Source organism: Microcebus murinus, chromosome 24, assembly GCF_040939455.1.
Source record: "Microcebus murinus isolate Inina chromosome 24, M.murinus_Inina_mat1.0, whole genome shotgun sequence".
Lineage (NCBI taxonomy): Eukaryota > Metazoa > Chordata > Mammalia > Primates > Cheirogaleidae > Microcebus > Microcebus murinus.
The window spans coordinates 21,828,268-21,846,115 of record NC_134127.1 but is presented as its reverse complement, the minus strand read 5'-3'; the positions used below and the strand labels follow the sequence as shown (position 1 = coordinate 21,846,115).

The following is a 17,848-nucleotide window of genomic DNA, read 5'->3' as shown; positions in this document are numbered from 1 at the left end:
AAAATCTCATTATGTAACACAAATCCAGTGTGAAAAGTACTGGAAACATAGCAAATGTTAATCCTGGTTTTCTTTGTCGTGTTTGTATTGTTCTTTATATTTTTCTGTAGTTTCCAAATTTTGTAAATTGGATTTATTTTACTTTCACAATCACATAAAACACATGACAAAAAGAAAAGTAACGGTGCTAAGTTGGGCTTGGCAAAATCAATTATTTGAGGTCAAAAGCAGCATAGGAATTCCGTGGAGGGAACGATTCCAGGGGTGGGAGCAGGGTGGGCAGCAGGAGGCGGGAGGGACTTGAGCTGGGCTTGCGGGAAGGAAAGGACCCAGGAAGGTCAGGTTGGGAGGAGATCCCAGGGTGAGAGAGAGAGAGGAGAGACATGGGGACGGGGCCCTTTGGTGGGGGGGGCACATTTGGACACCGTGAGGCTACAGCAGAGAGAAGCCCCAGGGAGCAGCAGTGGGAGCTGCTCTGTCCTGTGTCCGCAGTGACAGCTTGTCTCATGGGTCCTTTATTTCCCTGCGTGTCCCTTCTGCAGCTAATAACTCCTCACGCCATCAGAGTGCAGACCCCTCCCCGGCACATCCCCGGAGTAGTGGAGGTGACATTATCTTACAAATCCAAACAGTTCTGCAAAGGAGCCCCAGGAAGATTCATTTACACAGGTAGGTCGGAAAAGGATTCCAAGAGATGCTGGCTTTCTGGTCCACCTGTGCTCTGTTTCCCACTTTATCACCATCCCGGATTTCTAGATCTTTCTCCTAGTATGGGAAGAGTGGACCAAGTGATAGACATTGAATGCAGAAGCGTAGACTCGATTCTGAATTTGTATTTTAATTTAACAACTTCTGCATCATCTGAGAGGTAGTCACGGTGACTCATTGCAGGAGCACACCTGTCCCAAGGTAACTCTGCTGGCACGAGGCCAGGCCAGTCTTTTATGCAAGCAATCAGATAAAAAAAAATTAGCCAAGGTCATTGGCTGTCACTAAATTTTCTTGAAAAGATTCAAGAAAGTTTCCCAGTGACATTGCAGAATGATTCAAAATATTTTAAAACTTTTTGAAAGTAAAAAATTGCATATCAGTTCAGTGTTTCTGGAGTGTCCACTTGTATCTGCGGCTTTTTCTAGGTGGAGGGTACAGCTGATAGCTAAGACACGGTCCCTTCCCTATGTGGGAGTTTGGAAACTTTTGGAGGAGACAATGTTATATTGCACAGAACAGCTGGAAAATTCATCAGTTTGAAATGTTTGGTTTTTCCAATGAATGGAATATGAGTGTCAAGAAGAGAGAGTTTAGTGCGGACTAGAGTAGAGGAGTGGGGTGTCAAGAAGGAGATAGAAATTGAAGACTGGCCAGGCATGATGGCTCACACCTATGATCCCGGCATCTTGGGAGGCTGAGGTGAGAGGACTACTTGAGGCCAGGAGTTTGATACCAGCCTGGGCAATATAGTGAGACCCCTGTCTCTAAAAAAAAAAATGAAAAAGGAGAAAAAAGAAAAAAATTAGCCAGGTATGGTGGCACACAGCTGTAATCCCAGCTACCTGGGAGGCTGAGGTGGGAGGATCACTTGACCCAAGGAGTTGGAGATTATACTGAGCTAGGATCATGCCACTGTACTTCAGCCTGGGCAATAGGAAAAAAAAACAACCAAAACCAGAAACTGAAGACTGTATGTAGGCTGTATGAAAGGATAGGGAGGATTTGGATGGGTAAAGAGAAAAAGGAAGAATATTCAGGCTGTGGGAATCCCATGTTCAAGGGCCACAGTGTGAGGCGAGGCCACACCTCTGGGACAGGGACAGAGAGCTGCCTCAACAGCAATAGCAGCACTTTGGCAGAACTTAGCCTAGAAGCTAGAAGAGCTAGGCACAGGAGGGCAGGAATATAAAACAGCTTAAGAGCCTTGTATGGTACCTGGAGTAGTCAAATTCACAGAGGCAGAAAGTCGGTACCAGGGGTTGGGGGGAGGGAGAATTGGGAGTTATTGTTTAGTGGGTACAGAGTTGCAGTTTTGCAAAATGAAAAGAGTTCTAGAGGTGGGTGGTGGTGATGGCTGCGTAACAATTGTGTGAAATACTTAACACGACTGAACTCCTAAAATGATTAAGATGATACATTTTATATTATGTGTATTTTACTGCAATTTTTTTGAAATGAAGGAAAACAAACCTGATAAGGGAGTCTTGGACTTGATTTGGCAAGAAATAAAAAGGCATTGAGGAATTCTGTGTGAGGGAGAGTAACTGAAAGGCATTATCTCAGGATAAATGAATGCTATTGATATAAAGACTGAGTTAATTGGGGGAACAACCAAAGGCGGAAAGACCAGTGAGAGTGTTGTATTTTGAAATAGACATGAGGGACAAAGAGAAAGAAATACATAAACCAAGAAAGTATATCTGGAATATTACAGATTTTTAATAATGTTATTTTATATCTAGTCTGTTCTCTCATTTGGACTCGGATTCCTACTCTTGCTAAAGTGCAAACCTCTGGTTAGTTGTCAGCGAGGAGTAGAAGGAAGCAGGTGATTTTTAGGTATTTAAAATTTTGCTTTTGAATTTTCTCTCTTGAGATAAGCACATCTCTGGTGTATTTGTTTTTAATTTTGTGGCTCTGTGGGAGATTCTATGGAAGTCACAGTAGAAAAAGTTACTGATCTAGCTCTCAAAGGGACACAGTTCATTTATTCTAGGATTTATTATACGCCTGCCATGGGTGGGCACAGCTCTGGGATATAGAAGTGACAGAGGGAAAGTTCCCCATCTTTATAAAGCTTACATTATAGAGGGAAGACAGACAATTGAGAAAATAACTGATGTAATTTCAGGTAGTGAGCAGTAAGGGAAGAGAGTGAGGGAGGGCCTTAGGTAGGGCGGTCAGAAAAGCCCCTCTGTAGAAGGGACATCAAACAGAGACCAGAATCCCAGGAAGGGACCAGCTGTGGGAATCTGTCCCCCTTCCATCCTCAGCTCTGTCCTGAGCCTATCGCAGCTGGGAAGAGTGAGGATGTTGCGTGGCTGGAATGGAGTCAGCCGAGAGCATGATGGGAGATGAGGCAGGTGGGGCAGGGGGGTTGGGTGGGAAGACAGGAGGGTGCTGGGCAGAGGAGCAGGCAGCCTGTAGACGGGACTTAGCGCCATGGGGCTGGAGGGGGTTGCCATGGAAGCACGTGTAGCTACAGGGTGGAAGAAGCCTAAATATGGCACCCTGAGAACACCAGTGTGTGGGGTTCAGGAGGATGAGGAAGGGCTGTGAAGGAGACTGAGAAGGAGTGGTCAGGGTAACAGGGACCAGGAGCGTGGGCTGTCCCCGAGTGACTCAGAGGCCAGGGTAGGTGCAGGGAGGTCACCTGGAGGCCAACGTGGTGGCCCGGGCCAGAATGATGGTAGCTCAGAGCAGAGTGCCCACGGTGGGGACAGGTTGCAGTGGGTAAAATTTAGGAGGTAGCACTGACGGGACTCGATGATGGATTGGATGGGGTGAAGGTTGGGGAGGGGAGGGAAGGGGACAACTCTCAGGTTTCAGATTTGAAAAATTGGGTGGGTATAGTTGAGAAAGTGATTTTTTTTTTTTAAAGGTATAACATGCTAAGGGAGTTCAGAGGAAGGACAAAATACTTCCAGCTGGTGGAGAGGTGGGAAGATTTAATATTGTAAAGATGCCAATTAGTGAATAAATTTAGCACAGTGCCAATCAAAATACCAACAAAATGTTTGGGGAAACTTTACAAAAGTTCACCTGGAAAGGAAGGGTGCTAAAATAGGATTTTGAAAAATGGAGAGAGCCTTGCCCTAGCAGATATTAAAACCTACTTTAAGTTTCAGTAATGAAAAGAATATGAGGCTTTGTGGGAACATACAGAAATGTCGTGCAACAGAAGAGAAAATTAAAAAATGCACTGATTTTGCACACATTATGTGTATAAATACTTAAGTATTAGTGTAGGGAGGAGCTAGGTCAGGTTGATGTGGACAAGATGGGAATGATTAACAAATGTGTTAGGCCAACTAGTTCAGCATTAGAAGAAAAAGTTAGATTTATAATTTCACATCATAAACTAAAATACATTCAAATTAAATATTTTTAATTAAAAATGTAGAAAACTTCAAAGATTATAGATCTAAAAAATAACTACAGTCTCGAGCCTTACTAACATTGACAGTAAAGACAGATACCATCAACAAGAGGATGTGATTCCATAAAAGGAAATTGTTTGCATGTCAGGGTGCCAGGAATTAAAAAGAAAAAGACAAATTGGGAACATATTTTCTGTTTATGACATATTATCCTACGTATAAAAAGATTCATTCATTTGTTCAGGAAAAATTTATGCCTACTCTTTGTCAACCACTATGTTTTACATTGTGGATAAAGAGGTGGGTATTAGATATCTTATAAATTAAAAAAGAAAAGACAAATGCCCAAATAGAGTTAATTCAGGAAGGAATACAATTAAGCAATAAACATAGAAAAATTTCAACCACATTAGTAACCAAATGAATGCAAATTAAGGCAGCAAGAAGATCACATTTTTCCCTATCAAGTTGGCAAAGATTTTTTTTAAGCAAATGAAAATATACAACTTGGCAAAATTAGAAGACAGTAGGGACTTTCTAACACACTCTAGGGATATAAACGGTTATAGGAGAGCACTTGCATGGTACTAGCTATAAAAATGTATGTACCCTTTGACCCAGCAAGTCTACCTTTAGGAATGTATACTTAGGAAATAATTGAGTTTGCCTGAAGGCTGTTCACTGGAACACTGGTTATAGTAGTGGAAAATTAAAAATCATCCCTACTGTCCATGAAGGGATTCCTTAAATAAATAATAGGACATCTTTATCCCCCCTCTTTTTTTTTTTTTTTTTTTTTGAGACAGGGTCTTGCTCTGTTGCCCAGGCTGGAGTGCAGTGGTACAATCATAGCTTACTGCAGCCTCAAACTCCTGGGCTCAAGCAATCTTCCCATCTCAGCCTCCTGAGTAGCTGGGACTACAGGTGTGCCCCACCACACCCAGCTCATTGTTTAAATTTTGGGGAGAGATGTGGTCTCACTTAGGTTGCCCAGGCTGGTCTTGAACTCCTGGTCTCCAGCAACCCTCCTGCCTCTGTCTCCCAAAGTGTTGGGATTACAGGCGTGGGCCACCATGTCTGGAGCATCTCTGTTCTTTTTAGACATTAAAAACAATCCTATGGATGGATAGTTACTTACATGAAAGACAGCTATGATACAAGCTTAACAAAAGCTTAAAAACAGTATGCTTAGTATGATCTAATTTTACATATATATGAAAAATGAGTGGTTGTACAAAACAACGCAAGTAAGGTATGGAAGCCTGCTTACCAAAGTGTTAACAATGATGGTTTCTGGGTGTTGGTATTTTTTTAAAGTTTTTTCATGTCGCTTATATCTATTATGTTCTAATAAAATTAATTTTAATAAAAAACTGAAATAATAAAATATAGGATACAAAATAGTGTCTCACATGTTTAACTACTGAAACAGCACACACTAGTAAATTTGATTGTCTTAGGCACAAAGAAAGTATTTCGAGGCAGGCAGGCAGGCAGTGAAGCTGCTTCCAGAGCACCGCCTTTGAGAAGGAAGGACCTTGGGCAGCGGTTAGGAGTGAGGAGGGCAGGGACCCAGTAGTCTGTTCTTTCATAAATAGAGAAGAAACCGGAAATACAGATGACATCTAGGCTGCTGCAGGAGGCTGGTCGCTCTCTAGAAACACTTCTGCCCTGAGATCACCCGGCCAAGTACAGCTTGAGTTGGTGGAGACAGGAAGCTAATGTCATCCATGGAGGGTTCCAGAGCCCACAGGAGATGGGCTGGTGGCCTGGTCTGGCCTTTCCCACTGAATAGGCAGTCCCTGACCTGAAGAGCCAACTCAGTCTCAGTTCGCTGGCTGAAAAGGCAGTGGCTTCGCAGGTGACTGAAGGGGGACCGCTCTGCTTGGAGCTGAGCCCTCCCTCCACCTGGTCTCCTGGGCCGCCATGGCCTCTTCCCTGGGGGGAGGGGAGATGGACAAGGGTGCTTGTCTTTCCAGCCAGCCCAGCCTCTGGAAGGCTGGAATTGAAACATAAACCACACCTTGGGGCTTCTCTGCAGGTTCCAAGGCCACTGTTGTCCTCAACAACATACTCGGCTCCAAGAGCAAGGTGGAGAAAATCATCTTGATTCCAGAGAAAAAGGAAAACTTGACAGCTAGAGAGCTTTATTTTTTTTTTTTTCTTTTTTATTTTTTTCCATATGACATTAAGCAGGAAAGCTAGAGAGCTTTAGTGGGGCAGAGTGAGCTCTGTGGACAATAAGGGGTCTGGCCATATTGTCCATTGCTTGTTTGTCTTTGTCAACTCACCTGGCCTCTCTGAGCCTCATTTTCTCCATGTGTAAAGCTCTGGTGCTAATTATACTATTACCCATAGACGTTTCCCTAATTTGGCTGAGCATGAGAAACATGTTTGGCGCCGCCCCCCCCCCCCATCCTGCTCTTCTTGGGGGGGGGAGTTGTATGGGAGTCTGTGTTTTAAACAGAAATGAGTTTGGGAGACCCGAGTTCTATTCACGAGGCTGTTGCAGAGACTCTCTGGCTCAGAAAACACTGCACACCATGGCGGGATTCTTAGCTGACACTGGGTCATTTCGCCATGAACACAAGCATAGTGTTCACTCTTAGGTAGAACTTTCTAGAAGGAGATTCAGAAAACAAGAGGCAGGAAGGGAGGTTCTGGGGAAGCTCTTCTCCTTCCTCCCCTGACCCCCACATACCCCCTGCGGTCCAGAGTCCGACTGTCAGTAGTTTCTGTAGCCAAGGAGACATCATTGCCATGAGGAACCCAAGCCTATCGGTGGTACCTGGTGTAATTAACCAGAATGCAATGATCAGCTCCCTGTGGTTGCTGCTGCCATGTACAGCACAGACAACACCAGGGCTCTAAAAAACAACACAGTTTCTTTGCACATGTGACTTTTCAGGTCTATTTTCTCCCCACCGTGGGTCGCGAATGTGCAGCTTGCTGCTGTGGAATTGGGTGAGCCACGTGAGGGCAGAGCGCATCAGGAAAAGTCCAGCTGCCTCTGTCTGGCTGGAGACGTAGAGGTGGCATGCCGGGTGAGGCTGAGAGGAGAGGAGAGCTTTCCTCTGCTCTCCTTCCAGACTTTTCCACAGAGAACTGGTAGTGCAGGAAAATTATCCTAGTAGGGGCACCCAGTGGCATGACAGTGATAGGTTGCACAGTTTCTTCTTGGCTATCTTGATGTCAGGCAGTGGTGAGTGTGCAGGGAGAGGGTGTCAGAGCATGGCATTTGGGAGTGGAATTGCTGTCATCTAAATGTGCACCACCCACAGCACCCAGGGCAAAGCATGACGCATGTGGGTACGAGCACAGAGGAACAGAGCACCTCACTGTTGCTGCTGTGCTTCCTACTTGCTGGTTAAGAAGTCTCCTATAACTTCTATCATAAGGCAAAACTAGTCAGGAAAATGACAGCAATTCAGTAATCACATCTGTCCTCTCCTGAGCACATAGAGCCAGACCCTGTCCTATGAGCTGTGAGCATTGCCACCTTTGTCCGTGACCACAGTCCCATGAGCATCTCAAATTTCAGAGTTGAGGTTCCTGCTGCTTAGAGAAATTAAGTCACCTCCCTAAGGTCACCAAGCTAGGTTCAGTCCTACCTGTCCTATTTCAGAGTTCAGCCCTCAACCACTAGCCCGTGTGACTTCCCAGCACTGGGCAGATTATTAGAGGAAATGATACCAAGCCCATCTGCTTTGCCTCGCCTGCTAGTTCTCCTTGGCAGATGCCTCGTCTCTGTGGCTGCTGCTCCGGGGAGCTGCGCAGGACACAGGCCATGGCCGGTGGGCATGAAGAGCATAGGGGATGCCTCACCTGGGCTCCGGTTTTCTAGATCGCAACATGGGAACATTTCTCATGATCTCAGCATGATGCAGTAGACTTGGGCCTGTGAAGTGCCTCGGGTTCCTCAGAAGTGATAGAAATTATCCTCCTCGTGAATAACTGAAGCTACAGAAAGCAAAGGATTATGAACACCACGTTGTTATTAAACCCGGGAGAGCTTGGCACTGGGGTGGGGGGAAGTGACAGCCCTGGGAGGCTGTCACGGTGTAGAAGAAAGACAATGACAGAGCGAAGAGGCTGAGATTTGCCTTCCAGCTTCTGGGGAAATCACTTAATTATTCTTTGTACCATATTTTTGTAACCTCAAAGATGGGGATATACTTACTTTACTGGGAAGATAAAATTATATACATATGCAAAAGCATTTATGGGTATGAGTATAAAAATGTGAGCAAAATGTCGTGAGCATCTGGCAGGAGGATACAGGCAGCTGTGGTGACTTCTAAGTGGCTTCCTCTGCCACTGCTGCAGGGTCAGCGGTGGACTTGTGTGTCTTCCCTTCTGGGAAATGTAGATTCTTCTTGAAAGACCTGCCACGTTATGTCCTTAATATCTGGGTCTAGGCTAGAAATTAGAGTTTTGCAGGAGGCAGAGAAGGCCAAAGCAGCCCAAGAACAGGGACTCCATAGGTGGGAGTGGGGTCAGGTGGAAGCAGGTGTTAAAAGGGGAAGAGACCCAGCTGGCCCAGGTGCACGCAGCGTAGGTGGTGTGCAAGGTGTGCGGTAGATCTTAAAGGTTGACAAAGACAGTCTGTCTATAATGGAGACAGGATGCTGAGAAACCCAAGAATTCATGTTAAGTAACCTCCTTTCCCAAAATATTTCTTATGTTTTACTTTAGCAAAGAACAAATGCGTGGTTTTTGTTTTAGTATTCTTTATTTCAGAGAATGTGTTCATTAGCAGGGAAATGGCCAAGAACAGGCAGCAGGTGAGAGGAGAAAATGGGGGCCTAGATTTTTCCACAGACCCCCAAATCACACCCCAAACAGCCTCCTCCCCCAGGCTCTGCACAGGGGGAGGGGTCCTGCCTTCATAAAGGGGCTCTGAGTAGATGTGCAAACTGTATTCCAAATGATAATAGCTCATCCACTTCACATTTCTTTTGTCCTCCCCCCCACCCCCCGCCATATAGCATTATCCTGAAAAAAAATCCCATTGAAGAAATGAATCTGATTTTTAGTTAAAAATACCCAATTCAGACATCAGAAACTGGCCCGAGCACAATCGTTGCCTGTTTAAACTGGAAACAGGTTGCGTGAACAGCCCTCCTGGTAGCCTTGCACTTCTACCGAAGTTGCCTCTGCCCACACCTCTTGTGAAATTCAGATACATCTTTCAGCTGAGTGTGAGGAATGATGTCTCCGTTGTTAGCCCCAGAGACGTCCCGGCCCCTTAATGGACTGCTGCTCTGGGCTATAATATTCTAAATACAAATTACAGAGAGCAGGAGCGTATTCATAACTGCTCCATTGTGGCATTTAGATTTACCCTTGAAATTTATCTTTAATTTTTTACAGTTGTCTCCTTAACCACGAATATTACTCCCTTCTTCAAACAATCTGTCTTGCTGCCGCAGTTTTTCTGGAAACCAAAGCATAATTAAATATTAAATTAATATTTCATTTAAAATTAAATATCAGTGGCTTCGGTCTAATCTTTCGCTTGTGTACTGTTGGTTCTCTCCTCGTAGTCTTGCTCCTGTGTCCACAAAGGCAGGTACTGCCCCTTAATAAGGTGTTCCTATATTATCTTTGTTCCTTTTTGTTTTTAAATTGGTATCACTGAACTTTGGCTACATTGAAACAAATGGATGTGGGGAGAGGTTTCGATGTAGCAGAGGTTAAAGACGACTTAATTTAAAGACAACTTAATTCAACAGCCTGTGACTTCAACCCCACCCATCCCTACTCGGAAAAGAATGGCACTACTCCAAATAGATAATAGCCTTAGAATTACAAAATGCGAGAGCTTGCAAGGGGGCTTGGAGGCCATTTAGCCCAACCCTTTGTCTCTGCAGAGAAATGAACCAAAGCCCCATCTTGCCAAGTGGCTGAAGGTGGCATCATTCGTCCGCGTTGGGATCTAAGGCAGATCTCAAGCCAGGGCCAGCTTTCTCTCTGCCACACCATTGCATGCTATGAAAAAAATGTCACTTACCAGCACTAAAATGCTAATGTCATGTAGCCTTTCGATATTGGACACCTGAGGGGTAGGGCAGTAGGGAGACCATCGATGAGATGAGAAAATTTGGAGGAGGAGGAGGGAGAGAGAGCGAGGAACCAACTTCACTGCACGTGGAAGACAGACCTCGTGGGAATTAACAAGTAGGATCAAAGTACTGTGTCAGGGAAGAGCAGTCCTAAAAGTGGCCCGAGGGCAGAAGCTTGTCTGTGTTTATCTAAATTCCTCCCAAAGCCAGGCTGCTTCCCTGCCTTCTTGCCCCTCGGACAGAGTCACTCACTGACCGAAGCCACGTGGCAGACATTCCTGACTGGTTTTCTCCTCCGTGGCATGTCAGAGTCTGTCTTCTGATCTGGTGTTTATCTGTCGGTCACATCATATAGAATTTAGGGTTTTATTTTGTTCTGTTTACTTTGGGTTTTAGAATGCAAAGAGCGTGATTCTTTTCAGTGGTCTCCTTTCTTCTGGAAGAAAGTTGGGGTTTAGGGTTAGGATGCTGGGGATCATCGGTTCCGTGGGCTGTCGCCCTTCGTGGACCTCGGCCTCTGCGAACATGTGATAAAAGCGAAGATCCCTTTCTGCAGATGAATGCACGTGCCCAAACCAACAGCTGGGCTCAGAGCTTCCACATTCATCGGCCTCTTGAAGGCCACTGGCAGGATCCACGGGAATCCTAGGAGCCACGTGGATATTTCGTGGCAAGTAGAGCTGAAACCCAGGCCAGCAGTGGGATCCGCCAACATCCCTGGGGTAGTGGCCTCATTGGACCTTCCTCCCCCTGTCATCTTCTTCTCCTCCTCTCAAATTTCTACAAAGAAAATCAGTCAGGTCTTGATGTTGCCATCTTTGTGGTTAGTGCCTGTGTCGGCCAAGGCAAAGTGACCTCTTGCCTGCAGTGCCAAAGCTGTTGAGGTCTGACGAGAACCCTAACGAAGAGCGCCCTGTCCATGTTAGCCAGTGTCCTCTATATTTTGGGGGAATAGAAGTAAAAGCATAAGGTGGGGGTACGCGTGATCTAGTCTCCATGCCTCCTCTTAAGGAAAGAAAACAAAAATTATATAGAATGTATATGTCTCACCAATCCTTTGGGAAAATTAATATTGAGCACCAGCCAGCTTTTTTTTTTTTTTAAATGAGTGGTTCCCAGTAGATATTTTTAGTTAAATACTATTTACTTAAAAAAAAAAGAAAGAAACTATTCACACGTTGCTTATAGTTTGTATCCATTTGTTGGGTCCAAGATATGTAAGTAACCTCATATATTATACCCGCAATCAAAGTGAGAAATGACACATCAGATCCGGGCTCTCAGGAGAAATATTATGAAATCTCAGGGTATTGATGAAAGTTTTTCAAGGCTGATCCAAATGGGATTTAGATTCTGTGGCAGTTGAAATGTGTATTATTAAACTCCTTAAGCAAACCCGAATGACTCCCAGTGGAGGATTAAGACATTCTATGTATAGCAAAGACGAAATTCTCATGTCTGAGTTTTCTCTATTGAATTCCCTCTTGATTAGCTTCTGTAATATTTAACTTCATGCCATGCCATAATTATTTAATAAAAGGTAAATATAAATTATATTTCAGTGGGGATATGACCTTTTACCTTAATGTTACATTGCTAAAGAAAGACATAGATAAATAGAGCCTATAGATTGAAGTCTATTTTTAATTTACTTCTGTTTTTGCCCTGCCAGCATTTCTGCGTGTCCGTGTCAGCCAAAGGGTTGGCAGAACCTCACGGCGCCCCGCGCTCCGTGTGGTAGGCGAGGTCGTAAATTTGCACTGATGATGGCGGGTAATGACCTGCTCGGCCCTTGGAGACCGTCTTGGTGCCGGTCTTGGGCACCTCATTAGCTAATTGAGGTTTGCTCGGTTCGCACCAGGCCTGAAAAGCCAGAAAACACCCAGGGAGGCGGGGAGGTGGAAGCCGGGATTCCAGGTGGAGCTGGATCTTTAAGATGCAAAAACAACTGGTCCTTGGGGAAGTCAGCCTGGAACCAGAGGAAAGGTCGTGGCCAAGCCCTGAGGTTTTTGTGTTGCAGGCTGATGTTCCTCTGATGGTTTGGCGTTGGCTAAACAGAGCCCGGGTGCTTTCAGCTTCCTGATTTCGATTTCAAAAGTGGACTTGATTAAATGAAATGTGTGTGTGTGTGTGTGTGTGTGAGAGAGAGAGAGTGATGATTCCCTGTCCATACAGATGACAGTTCCACTGTCCTTGTTCCCCTTTGGATACAGACAGGACCCATCCTACGGTTTGTGCCCACAAAGGCTGACAGGGACCTGCCGAAAAGCAACCAATGTCAAAATAGACGGTTGTGCCTCATCTACTTATTCAGTTTAAAATATGAATCGCTCACCCAGTGTGGCCAAGATACTCTGCTATGTCTAAGTTACGAGCTAGAGACTGGGGACAGGAGGGCAGATACACCCGTCACAATCCTTGTGTCCTAGAGGTTTTCAACCGATCAGGAGAACAATGGGTACAGACGTGTGATAAATTCCATTAAAGAAATCTGCCCCCTGCATCCCACTCCGTGTGCTGGTGAGAGCCCAGCTTCAGAGAGTCGCCCTGCGAGCAGTGGAAGGACTAAAGGGTGAGGATGGCAGCAATGGCGGGGGCCCATGGGTGGACTCCCCGTAGTGCTCGGTGAGACACAGCGCCTGCCTGGGGAAGCAGCTGTGCCCGTGGAAAGGAAGTGACAAGGACAGCGGAGACAGGGAGGGGTTAGATCTTCCACCTTATGGGATATTTCTTTAATTTGCATTCAGCCTGTTGCGAACATATTCATACCTATAATTTTTCAGTTTTCTCCATCTAAGAAAATCCGCACTTTGGGTAATGACACAGTGCATATTAAAAAACAAAAACGAGGCAGTGACGGATTTGGAGAGTTCTGTCACCAAGTGTATTTGCCCGGCAGTACCCGGCAGCTGTTTGCGTTTGCTGGTTGATACCACATGGGGCCTTCAGCTCTCAGCAGCTGAGAAATCAGGAGGCCCAGGCAGGGCTTCACCCTCCGCTGTGTCTGCGGCTCTTTGCATGGAGGTGGGGAGGGAACATGGGGTGGAAGGAACAACCGCAGCAGAAAAAGTTAAGAGTGGAGGCTTTGGAGTTAGAGAAGCAGGCACAGACCCCGCCTTCTGCTACCTTGAACTGCATTGAAACTGGGGATAAAAACCCACATCACAGGATGATAATTGGAATTAAATGAGCCACTGTACGTAAAAGGTTTAGCCAAGTGCCCTTAACATAGTAAACCTTCAGCAAATCCTAACAGTGGTTATAGCAGGTTTCATTGTTGCATATTATAGCCACTAAAAGTCCTGTTACTAAAGCAAAAGGCTTTCAGAATTGCTGACATTATAACACTAAATGGGAGAAAAAAAGGTTACAGAATGATTCCAATTATTATTCCAGCTATTCTTCCATGTGTTTCTGGGTAAGATGGTAATATAAGTGCAAGTGTTTAATCTGCCCCCCCCAACCCCAGAATATATCTGTGGATATTGTCAGGAAAACACAAAAATAAGGAAATACAGGAAATCTGGTATTAATGCTTGGAACTAGGCTGGTGTCACCAATATGGCGATACTTTGCGCCATGGTGCTGGTGCGAGCAGACAGGGCTGTCCTGGAGGACCTGTGGACTCCAGCTGGCCTCGTCATTCTCCCCCAGAGAAAAAACAGCATGGTAGGATGTGACAGAGGAGACTCAGAAAAGAACCCTGAGTTTCCCCTGTCCCCACCTTGAGGGGCGAGAATAAGTGGTATAAGCGGAAACTGGATCTTGGACGGAAAAGAATGTGTGTGTGCTTACCAATTCTGTATCCACAGTACTTGTCATTTCTGTGTGAGAACGACAGGAAGATACTCTCCTGTTTCAAGATCCCAGGCAGAATCTAACTTGTTCGTACTGTCGCCACCTGACTGCTGGTGAACTGAATCCATGTAGAATTGCAAGAAGGGGAAAGCTGGGGCATCACGGGATTGGTGGTCAGCAGAGAAAGCCGTTCAGTATTGAGTGTCTATATTATTGTTGATATGGAAATGATACTTAATATGAAAATTCATTTCTAAAAAATACAGAGAAAAATTTAATAAATAGTAATATCAGCTCAGGATGATACACTGTCAACAAATAGGTGAAAGTGGAGAGAATGAGGTGGGAAAGTTGAAGGTAAGCAAGATTGCTTTTATCTGGAGGAACTCAACAGATTCAAATAATTAGAAAAAATATTTTTATTTTATTTCTAAAGTACCTTTAGAAATCTAAAGGTACTTCTTAAAATAGGTTCTATATCTTCCAAATTACTAGAGAAAAAGATATATATTAGAAATACAAGGAGAACATGGAAAAACAAATTTATAGTAGCAAACATGAATGTTAAATAATGTGATCCAAAAGTATCTTAAATAAAACATGAAAGCATTACCCGTAGAATGCAGACAAGACTAATATGTATTAATTCACAAAAAAACTCAGTAAATTCCAAAAAGCAGATACTGTGCAGACTACCTTTTTGAATCCAGTGCACTTGACTAGAATGAGCAAGTAACAATTAAATATTTGACTATCTAGAAACTTTAGGATATTCTTCTTAGAACTAAAGGAAGTCAAAATTAGAAACGTGATTATTGAGAAAATTACAACAAAAGGGGTGGAGGAATAGAACTATAGATAGAAGGTTAGAAATTTCAATCACATACTATATAGAATATATGCTAAAACATTTAAAATCTTGAACTGGATGATTTTTCTAGAAAAATGCGAATCCTATTGAGAGAGAGTGAATACAGGTTTCTGACTGGTAGTCAGATGGATGATGGTGCTGTTCACTGAGAATCTCATGTGCTTGGATGGTAAGAATCTATAGGACATCTGCATGGAATTTTCCAGCCAACAGCTGGATATATAAGGTTGAATCTAGAGCAGGCTATGTGGACTAAAGATTAGTGATGATCCGCATGTAGCTTGCCATGGAAATGGCGGGGCATTGATGAAATCGTCCAGGAGAATGTGTAGCAGAGCAGAAGACTGCCTTGGCAATAAACTTGAGGAGCATTAACTTTTACAAGGTGGGCAGAGAAAGACCAGTCCTCCACATAGGCTGAGATGGCGTGGTCAGGGAGGTAGGAGGAAAAGTGGGCAGTATGAGTCCAGGAAAGCCAGTGGGTAGTTAGGAGTATTTCCAGAAGTCGAGAACCTGAGCAGTACTGAATGCCAATTTGGGGTTAAGAAAAGAATGGAAAAGTTCCTCTTGGTTCGGTTAAAATATTATTGGTAACCTCAACAAGAGCAATTTTACCAGAGTTCTTTGAAACTTTTAGCCAAGAGATACTACCCATGCTATATAAATTTTATAGACCATATAGGATAAAATATAAAAAATTTCTAAATTTATTTTTCAAAGCTAGTATAATATAAAAACCAATCATAAGTTGGACAGAGCTATGCACATTCCTAGTTATTAATATGAGCACATAAATCCCTATCAACAATAACTACTGACAGTTGAGTGGTTCCCATGTGCCAGAAACTATTCTTAGTAACTTAATTTATTTAATCCTCACACCAGTAGTCTTAAGAAAATATTAACAAATTGAATTCACAGATATACCAAGAAAATTATATACCACGTCTATGACTTAATGTTTAATTGTGAAACATTAGAAAGTATATGATGAAATACAATATAAACTGGTCAAAAAAGAAAATTCATGTGATTATAATTTTCTAAAATTCCAACAAGTCCTGATAAAAACCCTTCATGAAGCGTGATAAATAATACTATCTCAAATCATCAACGCCACATTTGACAGTGAAATGTTAGTGTTCTTCCCAGGGACATTGTTTGGCAAGTTTTAACCAATGCAAGAACGGGCTTAAGAAAACTAGATGCGATGAACATATCTAGCGAAAGGAGATAAGATGATCATTACGTGTATATTATAGGAAGACACAAGCCTAAGAAAATGGATAGAAAAAAAATTGTGTGACATCTGTCAGGGGTTTGGTTACAAACTAAGAACTACCTTTGGTGAAGATCTTTTCTATGCTAAGCTCTGTGCTAGGGAGCATTATATAAATGGTTTTATTTCATTTTGACAGCCAGCCCATGAGATGGATTTTTAAACAGCTCACAGAAATTGTGGAGCTGGAATTCAACCCCAGCTTGATGTACTCGACTCTAAAGCCGATTCTCTTAATGACTATACCATAGGAGCCCACATACTACCTTGGCATGTACTGTTGGCACAGATACGTAAAATGCAGAACTGTTTCTAGACGCGAATAAGACTCTTTGAAAATACGATGGAGTAATTATATTTGCAATAAAATGAAATACATAGCAAAAAATAAAAATGAAAAACAAAAAGTGTAGCACCTGTATGATGATGAGTAACATGCACTTCAATAGAGAATTTAAAGAAGGCGGGATATTGGTATTGCAAAACCATCTGTTTTCTCTCTAGCTACAAGTTTAATGCAACTGTAATATTTTTTGAAGTTTCCTTAGGGTTAATCTGGAAAAATAAAAGGATAAGAATAGCTGAGAAAATGTAGTTTAAAAAGATTGTGTATTTGTGGAAGGACACTTATACTATCAAATATTAAACATGTATTACAACCATAATAGTATGATGCTCACCCAAAATAGAAACATAAATCAATACAACAGAATGTCTACAAACCATTCAAAAAATTGTAATATAAAGTTGTGGCAAATGTAAATATATAATGTTATAGAACAAAATAAATCCAGATAGGTTCAATAATTTAAGAATGCACATATGTATGTCTAAACATTTGTGTGTGTGTGTGAGTGTACTTATCCGATAGAGGATTTAGCATGGCCTTTCTATATATAACACCTGAGGATAAATTGGGATGTGATATCGTCGTAACATGTTGACAGTGTTAAAAAAATTAATACATAAAATAGTTTTGAAAGGCAAAGACTAATCCCCAAAAGAAAAGAGTGCAGAGAGTATTAATAAGCCATCTATAAAAGGAGAAATTAAAATGATCAGCAAATATAAAAGAGAAAATTCTTCAACCTCATTAGTGAGTAAAGAAATGTAAGTTCAAATGGCCACGTGCATTGCTGGAGGAAGCATAAATCCACACATTCTCCTGAGGAGTGATTTGACAGAATGCGGAAAAGGCCTTAAATATAAATTATAATTTTTGGTCCAGTAATTCTAACTGTTGGAATTTGCTGGTTGAAATAATTAAAGTTATGTGCAAAGGATAATTATTGCTCTGATTTTTATAAAAGTGAGAAATTATGATCACATTAAATACCCAACATTAGGAAGCTATTTAAATAAATTATAGAACATGTCATGGAAAAATATGCAGGAATTTTAAATAATGTTATGAAGGAATATTTAATAACCTGGGGAAAGTTTATGATATATTGTTAGGTGGATAAAAAGTAGGTTATGTAACAGTGCTAATGGTCTGTCTCTGAACAATTTTAAATATGTGTGTGTGTGTGTGTTCAAATCTGGAACATAAGCAGCAATGTTAATCCAAGCCATCTCTTAAGTGGGGGATTTTGGGGTGATTTTTTTACTTCTATATTTAATGTTTTAAATAATTTCTTAAAAGGTATTGTTTTGATAGAATAATAGCAACAGATATTTATAGGAGTATATGCAAAAAGGAAGATTAAAAAGGAAATACGCACTTCTGTGTTTATTGCTGCAT

The 17,848-nt window shown here is 42.6% G+C and overlaps 1 protein-coding gene across 1 annotated transcript in view; it reads left to right on the top strand.

Moving 5' to 3' along the window:
- Positions 1–17,848, top strand: part of EBF2 (EBF transcription factor 2) — a 185,788-nt gene that overhangs the window by 148,171 nt on the left and 19,769 nt on the right. The window contains exon 10 of the mRNA XM_020282567.2: positions 543–669. Coding sequence (XP_020138156.2) covers positions 543–669 — 127 coding nt within the window. The remainder of the gene's footprint in view (positions 1–542; positions 670–17,848) is intronic.